General features: G+C 36.1%; 1 protein-coding gene across 2 annotated transcripts; it reads left to right on the top strand.

The window, feature by feature from the left end:
- Window positions 1-7501: 7501 nt before the first annotated feature.
- On the top strand, window positions 7502-10044 carry LOC120070775 (pentatricopeptide repeat-containing protein At2g17210). 2 transcript variants are annotated; one of them, XM_039022659.1, is made up of 2 exons: window positions 7502-7606; window positions 7713-10044. In XM_039022659.1, the coding sequence occupies exon 2, from the start codon at window positions 7786-7788 to the stop codon at window positions 10027-10029; it is 2244 nt and encodes a 747-aa protein (XP_038878587.1). In that variant the 5' UTR covers window positions 7502-7606; window positions 7713-7785; the 3' UTR covers window positions 10030-10044. The 2 variants fall into 2 exon arrangements, with proteins under 2 accessions (XP_038878587.1, XP_038878588.1); XM_039022660.1 differs by having other exon boundaries at window positions 7520-8908; window positions 9002-10044.
- Window positions 10045-11311: the final 1267 nt, after the last annotated feature.

Raw genomic sequence — 11311 nt, 5'->3', positions numbered from 1 at the left:
AGTCTGGTTACTCATGGTTCTCAAAAACATATTTTCATATAGTATTGAGGCCATTCAAATAGAAAGAAACATCTCAAAGAAAACCCCATTCGAAATGCTCCTCCTTTGGTAGAAATCGTCACTCTTCTCTCTGTTAGTACGTCGGGAACTTAAACACTCTGCACAATCGGTCTTCATTCTCTACTCTTCGACAAAAGCTCTCTTTTTTTGGTCTCAGAATTAGATTTAAATGTCTTCTTCTTAGGTCAGAATCGTCCCCCTCAGTGTTTAGAGACATCAATTTAATTAAAGGATTGGAAATTTTGAACAAAATCCTTTCCAAAATTATCAAAATTTTCAAATAAGGAAAGCCAGCGCCACGACGCTTCGACACAGCATTATGACGCTAGTCTAATTTTGTGGTAGCATTGTAATGCTCATACACATCGTTGCAACGCTGCCTCCTCAAATGTAGCTATTGCCTTCAAGCGTTTATCATCACTTCAAGGCATAGCATTGCAACGCTCCTCTGCCTTATGGTACATTAGCATTTTTCCTCTCTTTTCTTCACTTCCTTTGGTCTATTACTCGATTTTGACTCCTTTAAGCCCAATTTTTAATTTGGCTTATTTTGAGTATAATTCACTCCTCGATCATAATTCTTGGAAATCACTAGCAAACACATCAATCTAATAAAAACACATTAAAAACAATCCTAAACCTAAGACAAATAATGCACATTTTGTGTTTCAATATATAAGTGAAGGTATCCTATAGAGTGAGTATGTATAAGATCGACTACGAAATATAATCTCTTTTTTTTTTAACACCGTTAATTGAAGAGATTTATATTTCAAACAATAACCATGTAACTCAATCTTAATCCTAAATAAGTTATGAACTCCTATTCACAGGGGTCATCATTTGATTTGTATGGGTGAGAGTGGCCTTAGCTACTCTAACGACTCGACCCCCTAGGACTTAAGTTAGGCCATTACTAAATACATGCATACATGAAACTTAAAACGACAATCTGTTATGGCAAAATAAATGCTAATTAAATAAGGTAAGTTCAAAAGAGTTTCATTAAATTCAAATGTTAAAACAATAGTAGGGTACCCAGAAATCATACAGGATAGTAAATAAGTCTAAAAACAATTCTTAAAAAAGTAAGTTTTAAACATCAAAACTAAAAGTTAGGAGAAACATGAAAAGAACTCTAAATTTCATGATGTGGAAGCGTAAAAACTAGTCCCAGTGGCTCGATCACAAATTCCGCTTGTCCATCGCCAGTGCATCTCTACCCTTACCTGAAACAACAACATGAGAAAGAATGAGTATAAAATACTCAGTAAGTAACCCCACTACTAGGGTTAGGCTGGGCATTTATGTCCTCTAGATACCCACCTCTGGTGAAACATATTGCCACACCCCGCTCAAGATTACCCTCATAACTTGGATGGAATGGTGACTGCAGCAGTTACCAACCCTTTTGCTGGCACTTACTGCCTATCTAACCGGTTAAATTTTTCTCAAACCCTGAATACGTATATATCATCAATATACGAACATATTAACTCAGAATTTAACACATTTACATTACACTATTTCGCAGCATTGTTCACACATGAATATTACAACTTAGTGAGCCCCATCAAGAATACTAGTCACTAGACAGACACTAATTAATACAGATCTTCAATTACGCTTCCTTCAACCTTTCTTTAAATGGCAGAGCAGCAGCAGAAAAGTCTTTTGGGAACTGACCGCTACCTGAAAGGAAAACATTTGAAAACATGAGCTAGAGGCCCAGTGAGTGACTTAATAAAAACATAAATCTCATGCTTAAATTGAAAGCTTGAAAACATAATACTGGAACTAAAATATGCCAAGCAAACGTGTACATAAAACCTTTAAAACCATTGTATCTGAAACCTGAACCTTAGTTGAGAATGAACATTCATCGCTATAATTCCCAATGCCAAGCCACGGACAGATGAGACCCCTATGTCGATCTCTTTAAATATACCGATGGGCATCTCAAGCAACTTCCTCTAAACTTAAACATGATAACTACTCTTAAACACCATTAAACGTCATTATTCCCTAGTTGAGAACGAGAATACATCGCTCTAACTCCCAACGTCTGTTACCGACCAAGAGACCCATACTTCGGCCTCTCATGATAGTGCCTACGTGCACGGGGAGTTTTTTTATGTACCGTCAACACCTTAGGTACATTTATTCAGATACCTTCCTTAGCTTTAGTATCCAGCTCACTTAAGCTATCAAGTTCTCGAAGAGCATTAAAAGAATAGTTCTCAAATATAGCATAGAAAACTCTTTAGGATACCTTCCCTACCTTCAGTGTCCTTATTTATTATATTTAGGAATACTAACGCATGTACTTTGACAATCTTAGGTATTTAAAACATAGTACATCAAGCTTCATTCAACCTTAGCTTTAACCCTAATGCATGCTTCATACTTTGTAAAATAAGTTTGCTTAAATCATGTTGAACTAGCTTGTAAAAACCATTAGCATGCGTTAGACATGGAAAACATACTTGGAAAACTCATACATTAGTAAATACCATGTGTTGATCATGCTTTCAATCATAGAAATAAGTTGCTTGGAACCACATAAAATTTAGCATGAGAATAACTTTTCTCAATCCCTCGACGTCATATTACTTACGTGCACATACTTATAACTGAGTACCGTCATATCTTAGGTACTTAACTAGGATACCTTCTCATTGTTCTTCAGTATTCTTAGGATACCTTCTCATTGTCCTTCAGTATCCGTCGTATAACTAGTCATAAACATTTAGTTGAAAACTAGGCTTAGTGCTCAAATCATCATACTAGTTCATCGTGAAAATGGAGTTACTAAAACATGCTGAAAGTATTTGAACAAGATAGCATACTTAAATCATGTCAATTTTCATGGAAAACATGCTTTACTTAGCATGAGAAATAGCTTTAAACATATGTTGCTTGGCACTCCATGTAAACACTTAGCATGAGGAATAACTTCAAAGAAATCATGGTTTCTAAATCATTAAAAAAATTAAATAATCACATAGTCACTCACAGCTCGTCGGGGCTCTTAACGGTTTATACGCCTCTCCTAGCTCTTCTTGGCCTGAAAGGACATAATTCCTAGTTAAATTCCTTAGAATTCCTAGCAGAATACCTCAAATAGTTTGTTTACTAATGGAACTTTCCTCACCAAAACAACATTGCTAGCGAGATAACCATTATGAGTGAATTCATCCTCATGAGCGAGATCAAGCATATCATTAGCAAAACTTCAACCTAGCGATACTTACCACACCAACGAGATTCAGCCCAAATTTCCAACAAGATTTTCTTCTTGAGTGAGATCCTCATGAGCGAGATCCCCATCCTCTTATCTCGCTCTCGCTCTCCACGGTGAGCTGTTTGCTTGTTCTTCCCAAGCAGCTGTCTGCTTATGCACAGATTTTTTGCTTCAACTTCAAAAATTCATAACTCAAAATCCTGAACTCTTTTTAAGAAACATCCTTCTACAAACTTGTTTAGAATCAAGTTAGCAACTTTATCATAAAATTTCAGCTCAAAATTCTCCGTCGTTTGATCTGGAGGTCTAAACTTTCATCATTGGCTCCAATTCAAGCAGCTGCCTACTTGTTTAACAATTTCCAGTTCAAACTTCAAAAATTTATAACTCGATTTTCAGGCCTCATCTTAAAAAGTTTCATTCTACAAAGTTGTTTACAATATTACCTCAAATGTTTAGCTCAAAATGCTTCGTAATCCTTCTTGGAGCTTCAATTCTTCACTGATGGCCTAGATTTACCCGAGAAACGAACCCTTCGTATTTATTTTGCCCCTTCGGCCTTATTCCGTCGATTTTTCCCTTCAGCAGCACAACCACAAAAAATAGACACACAGAAATTTTGAATGCCATTGAAATTACACAAATAGCCTAAGTAGTTTGTCCAAACCGACCCAATGAATTCGACCTTCTTGCTTATATCACCGCCCAAAATCCTGCATGAACCCTCCTTGTGCCACCTTGCCCACTATTGGTGATGAAGGGCTAGGATTTAGAAAATTTTCTTTTGCTAACTACACTCACAATATTACTTCAGCACTACACCTCATTAGATGGTATGGTCTCATCCATATACTTATTATGCATTCCATCATCAAGCATGACCTTCCTTAGCCTAGCCGAGTTTTGTCCTACTTTTACACTTAGCTATCCAAGAGCTTATTTCTTCTTGCTTCCATCTTCTATCCTTCCTAAGACATGACTTCATTTAGCTCATTAGAAAACATCACATTACTTACTCTTACTTAAAGTAATTAGGGTTCAGGTTTTACACATGTAAACTGCTCTAGTCCTCATGGGACACATATGCACATGAAACAAGGAGACTGAGTCCTATCCTACTGTAGTTAAGTATGCCCACTACCTTTGGTGAATCTCGAAGGAGACACAAATTGGTAAATCCCAAAGGAAATACAAACTAGTGAATCCCGAAGGAAATACAAACTGGTGAATCTCGAAGGAAACACAAACTGGTGAATTCTGAAGGAAACACAAAATCTAATGGACATCTAACTAATCAGTAAGGACATTTGCACAGTCTCAACATCATAATTATCACTGTATGAATCTATGACATAATATAAACCTCAACATCATAGCTCTACAACATACACATATACCTCAACATCATGGTTCTACAACATACATGTGTACCTCAACATTATCAGATCAAATACAACCATATGGAAGCACAAATTATCTCATACTAACATTCAAATGTCTATGTGTATAAATAAATAATTCAGATCTCATACCAGAACATACTTTGATCATAGTATACTATCATTCTATCATGCTAACATTCTGCCATAACGTACATTTATCATGCTAGCATACATCTAATGCCTGGCCCGTGGGCAGTTCCAGTAGTAAAATTACTTACCTTGATATTAGGTCAAACCAAAAAACAATTGAATCTTTGTGAAATTCTTGAATCCTTAATCAAGCCTAAACATATACCAAACTTTAAAATTAATAGTTAAGGCCAAATTCCAAACACCCAAATATTACAAAATATTTCCAGATAACCCTACCTAAGGTGTGGTCCAATTCGAATTCACCTTACAAACTTCCAATTTTAAGCCCAAATAATTAGCAAACCAAACTCTTCTTCATCTTGAATGAAATTCTTGAATCAACCCCTTAATCATAATTTAAAATTAGGTTTACATGATTAAAGGTTGAATCAAATACATACTTCACTACCAATGTCTCAAATAAATTATCCATATGTAGCTTCGTCAAAAAAATCACTTCCAAATGACTTTACCAAAATTTCTCAACAACCAAAATTAATCCACAAGAGGGTCATCAAAGCATAAAACTTACCAAAACTCGCTAAAACAAACTCCAACTTCACTGAACAATACTTCAATACCTTCACAGACTTGAATCCAAAGTTGAAACACAGTGGGTATCAACCAATTGATGCCAAAAGTAAATGAATATTCAAGAATCAACCGAAAACAAACCCAAACAGCAGAAATCTTACCCAAATCGATAGATCCAGTGACGGCAAAAGCGAAAAACGCTTGAGCAGTGGTGAACGGAGGTCATGAAGAAGAAACTGACGCGACGGCTTTGAGCGGCATCGGACGGGCTCACGAAAGTGAGGAAGAAAAGGAGGGTGAGGTTTGACTTTTTATAAAAAAAAAAATAATTATTATAATTAAAAAAAAGAAATAAATATAATTACATTTAATTTCTTTCCGTTTTAAAAAGAAATTAATTCCTACCATAATTTCCAATTAGAATAATTTCACGCCAACAATTAAATTCCCGCACTTACACTTGAAGTCCAAAATTCCAAAAATGCCCTCCAACTAATAATAATTACTGAAATTCCAAATAATAAAGTTACTAAAATTACATTATTACTAAAAAAATGTACGGGGTGTTACAACTACCGACTAAATATGCCTAATATTTTGGGAAAGATACCAAGTGAGGAATTGGAAATATAGCTTCATTAGATGGAATTCACCCCTTCCTGATTTAGGGAAAGTAGACAGATTGTTCTAATAAATGCTGACTCCGGAACTTGAACAATGAGGTCTCACTCTCTCTGGCCTGAGAAGGACTTTGTTTATGTTATGACCATAAATAAAATTGTTCATTAGAGGATCAGTGATACTTAAGGTACAAGAGGTAACTACAGGAGTAAAACATTAGTTTGACCCAACTATAATTACGAACAATTTGTGAAAGATTGACTAATAAAATATGGTTAATTTATTGGACACATAAATATATTACAATTCATAGAAGTGCAGTTCTGGGTCTTTAGTGGAATGTCTCATAGTTAATGAATAACGATTAACTTAATTAAAGAGTTTAATTAATTAATTATTGAGATAATAGCTATAAGTCCATTAGGTCTCTCTGTTAGTTCACAGACGGATTAAACAAAGGTCTTAAGTGGAAAGAATTTGAAGAGTTCAAATTATTGAAAGGGGAATTGATTGCATATGATACAAAAATAATATAATTCCATGTGATACAATTAATATAATATATGGTTGATTTTAAATTAGCTTCAAAATTAAACTATATAACATGAGAGTATTAATATTTGAATAAGATTCAAATATTCATTAATATAAATTAAATTTATATTAAAACTATAGGTTATGTGAGAGATACATATTTAGAATATGATTGAAATTAATTAAATTAAATATTAGATATTTAATTAATTAATTTTAATTTAATTTAATTTAATTAATTAATTAATTTTATTAAATTAATTTTTTTTTAACTCTCCTACATTGCAAGAGAGTGGGATAGAGGGAAATAGGAGAGGGACAGTTACCTCTCCTTCTTTGCCTTTAATTGTAGAGGAGTCTACATTTTTTGGAAAAGACTCTTACGTGAAATTTTGAGTTGCTCTCTCCCCCTCAGCTCTCACACAAACTCTTCATCATTCACACAAAGAGAAAGGGTTCTTTGGTATTTCCATCTCTTCCACAAATGATATGGAGGCTCCGCATTAGTCAACTTCCACAAATTATTTCCTTCTCTCGTACAAACTCTTCATCATTTATGTTCTGTTATCGAGTCTGTAAGTCCAAGTCATGGATTGAGCATTAATGGGATGTAACTACAAATTCCTAATTTCTCATCATCCCACAAAAGTAGTAATTCTTTCCCTCTCTAGTATTTAGTAGTAGTGTAAAAATAATATTATTTTAATAAATAAAGACAAAAATGGGTTTAATTTAATGTGAAACTCGTGGACCCTATCCATGATTTCCAACATGACATACTCAAAGTCTAGATACACGATTTTGACTAAAAAATTATGGACTTGGTATACGTTTTTCCATAATCGTATATTAGGTTCACCATTCCTTAATCCTATTTTTTTTCTTCGCATTAAATTAATATTCTTTTGAAAAATAACTCAAACTTACCATAAAGAGAAAAGGATGGATAAAATGTTGAAGTTGCCAAGAATCTTGAAGACGAGGAGAGCTTGAGCGACGAGAAGTAAGAGAGATTACAAAATGTGTGTTAGCACAAAAGGTTAGGTTTTTTAACAGCCTAAAATTTGTCCCATCTTTTGCAATTTGCCCATCGTCTTGCCCACTTCAACTGATTTTCTGCTGAATTTCCATGGGAGAACAAACAGCCATATTTGCTCCATTGCTGAAGCCGTCACGGTGCGCATTGTTGTCGAACTTCACTGGAAAACGCATTTACTAATGCACTTCTCGAATATCCACTCTGGTTTGAGGCTTTCCAATTTGGTTTCAAAAATCAAGGACGCATCAGCTTGCGGAAAATGGCAAGAAGCTCTCCAAATTTACCACGAAATCAGATTCTCTGGAGATCATTTGGCAGAGTCTTGGGTGCTCCCTTTGATTCTCAAAGCATGTTCGAACATTTCTTTCAAACTTGGAACCGCTATGCACGGATGTCTGATCAAACAAGGATGCGAATCTTCCACTTCCATTGCTAATTCCACTATTGACTTGTATATGAAATGGGGTGATTTGGATTCTGCACACCGTGCTTTTGATTCTCCGAGCAACAAGGATTCAGTATCTTGGAATGTGATGGTTCATGGAAATTTCTCAAATGGGGGCGTAATGGCAGGTTTTTGGTGGTTTAAGAAGGGTAGATTTGCCCATTTTCAGCCCAATGTTTCTTCGTTAGTACTTGTAATTCAGGCCTTCCGCGAGCTTAAAATATACAGTCAGGGCTTTGCGGTTCATGGTTATATAATTCGATCTGGCTTTTCTGCCATTCTTTCAGTTCAAAATTCTCTGTTGAGCTTGTATGCTGAAGTCAATATGTATTTTGCCCACAAGCTGTTTGATGAAATGTCTGTTAGAAATGATGTCGTTTCCTGGAGTGTGATGACCGGAGGTTTTGTGCAAATTGGGGAACATGAATATGGGTTGCTGATGTTTCGAAATATGGTGACAGAGGCTGGCATTTCACCAGATGGGGTAATTGTTGTAAGTGTTCTTAAAGCTTGCACCGACTTGAGAGATATTTCACTTGGAACAGTGGTACATGGGTTGGTGATTTTTAGAGGCTTGGAAGATGATTTGTTTGTTGGGAACTCTTTGATAGATATGTATTCCAAATGTTTTGATGTTCATTCTGCATTTAAAGCTTTCAAGGAGATACCTGAGAAGAATATCATCTCATGGAATTTGATGTTGTCGGCATATATCCTCAATGAGAAGCTTTTAGAAGCTGTAGCATTGGTTGGGACAATGGTCGAAGAAGGGGCTGAGAAAGATGAGGTGACCTTTGTGAATGTTCTTCAGATGGTTAAGCATTTTCTGGACTCATTACAATGCAGGTCTGTCCACGGTATGATTATACGGCAGGGATACGAATCAAATGAATTGGTATTGAGCTCTCTAATTGATTCTTATGCAAAATGCAATCTGGTTGAGCTTGCAGGCACACTTTTTGATGGCATGAAGAAGAAAGATGTAGTTGCTTGGAGCACTATGATTGCAGGCCTTGCCTGCAATGGCAAACCTGACGAAGCAATATCGGTCTTCAAGCAAATGAATGAAGAAGTGATACCAAACAAGGTTTCGATAATGAATCTTATGGAGGCTTGTGCTGTCTCTGCAGAATTGAGACAAGCGAGATGGGCTCACGGTATAGCTGTTAGAAGAGGTTTGGCTGGTGAAGTAGCTGTTGGAACTGCCATTATTGACATGTATTCAAAATGTGGAGATATAGAAGCCTCCGTTAGAGCCTTCAACCAAATCCCAGAAAAAAATGTTGTGTGTTGGAGTGCCATGATATCTGCCTTCGGCATCAATGGTCTTGCACACGAAGCCTTAATGTTGTTTGAGAAAATAAAACAAAATGACACCAAGCCAAATGCTGTGACTGCTCTATCATTGCTATCTGCTTGTAGCCATGGAGGATTAGTGGAAGAAGGGCTCTCTTTTTTCACATCCATGGTGAAGAAACATGGAATTGAGCCTGGTTTGGAGCATTACTCTTGCATTGTCGACATGTTATCCCGAGCGGGGAAATTTAACGAAGCATTAGAGTTGATTGAGAAGATGCCTGAAAAAATGGAAGCAGGTGCTAGCATTTGGGGGACACTCTTGAGCTCTTGTAGGAGCTATGGAAACATTGTGCTTGGTTGGGAAGCGGCCTCTCGTGTTCTCCAACTCGAACCTTTGAGCTCGGCTGGCTACGTCCTTGCATCAAACTTGTATGCGAACTGCGGGCTAATGATTGATTCTGCAAAAATGAGAAGGTTGGCAAAAAAGAGAGGAGTTAAAGTTGTTGCTGGATATAGTTTGGTGCATATTAATTCACAGACTTGGAGATTTGTGGCTGGAGATGAGCTCAATCCAAGAGCCGATGAGATCTATTTAATGGTTGAACAATTGCATAGTGTAATGAAGATTGATTGTTTGGAACTTTTTTATGAACTTTTCAACGTTGAGTATAATGGCTAAGAGCGATTAAAACAACACAAAGTTTGAAGAAATTTGAAACGAGGTTTAAATTGTAAAATATAGATTCAAATGAACATGTATTGAATACTCAGGTTATATTATTCAATTAAACAAATTACGAAAACCCATTCAAAATTTTCTAATATATCAATTTTGTGTACTTAAAAAAAATGTTGTTTGGAAAAATATCAAATTTAAATCCTTTGTGACTAATTGAATAATTTTTTCACAATGATTGCAGATTAAATTTTGACAAGTATTGCAATAGGGAAGTGTTTGTAATTTTTAACCTTAAGCGTTTTTAAAGTTGGGCGGTGGGCTAATAGCCCACCCAATATTTGGGGTTCCAACTAAAATAGTTGGAGCCTAAACACCCCTCTTAAATGTTCGATTATTTTGGTCCGTTTCCTTATTCCCCTCATTTTCCTTACTCCTATGTGCTCGATTATTTTACTTCGATTATTCGATCCTCGATGGCTCGTCACACGTTTCTCGATGCATGGTCACTCGATACAGCTGCAATCGACACGTGTATACTCGATCATATCGACATCATACCCGATGTTCGATTACTTTATACTCGACTATTTTGAATTCAAAACACGTTTGAAGGTCACTCGATATGCCTGCAATCAACATTTGTATGCTCGATCATATTGACATCATACTCGATGCTCGATTACTTTATACTCGATTATTTTGAATTCAAAACACATTTGAAGGTCATTCAATACCCAACTAGGCCTGCAATCGACATGTGTATACTCGATCATATCAACGCCATATTCGATGCTCGATTACTTTATACTCGATTATTTTGAATTCAAAACACGTTTGAAGGTCACTCGATACCCAGCTTCATGGTCACTCGATATGCCTACAATCGACACGAGTATACTCGATCATATTAACGTCATACTCGATGCTCGATTACTTTATACTCGATAATTTTGAATTCAAAAACGTTTGAAGATCACTCGATTCCCAGCTTCATGGTCACTCGATACGCCTGCAATCGATACGTATATACTCGATCATATCAACGTCATACTCGATGCTCGATTACTTTATACTCGATTATTTTGAATTCAAAACCTGTTTGAGCATGTGACACGATACTCGATTATTTTTCCCCTATTTCGATTATTTTCCTTACTCTCCTTCGTTTTCCTTACTCCTATTAGCGCTCAATTATTTTGCCCTGTTTCCTTCTATCTTTTCTCCTTAGGATTTCACCATTGTTCCCGATCGGCGTCGTTCCTGGTGGGTTTTGAAGCTTCCT

Source organism: Benincasa hispida, chromosome 2, assembly GCF_009727055.1.
Source record: "Benincasa hispida cultivar B227 chromosome 2, ASM972705v1, whole genome shotgun sequence".
In the NCBI taxonomy this organism is placed as follows: domain Eukaryota; kingdom Viridiplantae; phylum Streptophyta; class Magnoliopsida; order Cucurbitales; family Cucurbitaceae; genus Benincasa; species Benincasa hispida.
This window is presented reverse-complemented; position numbering and strand designations above follow the sequence as displayed.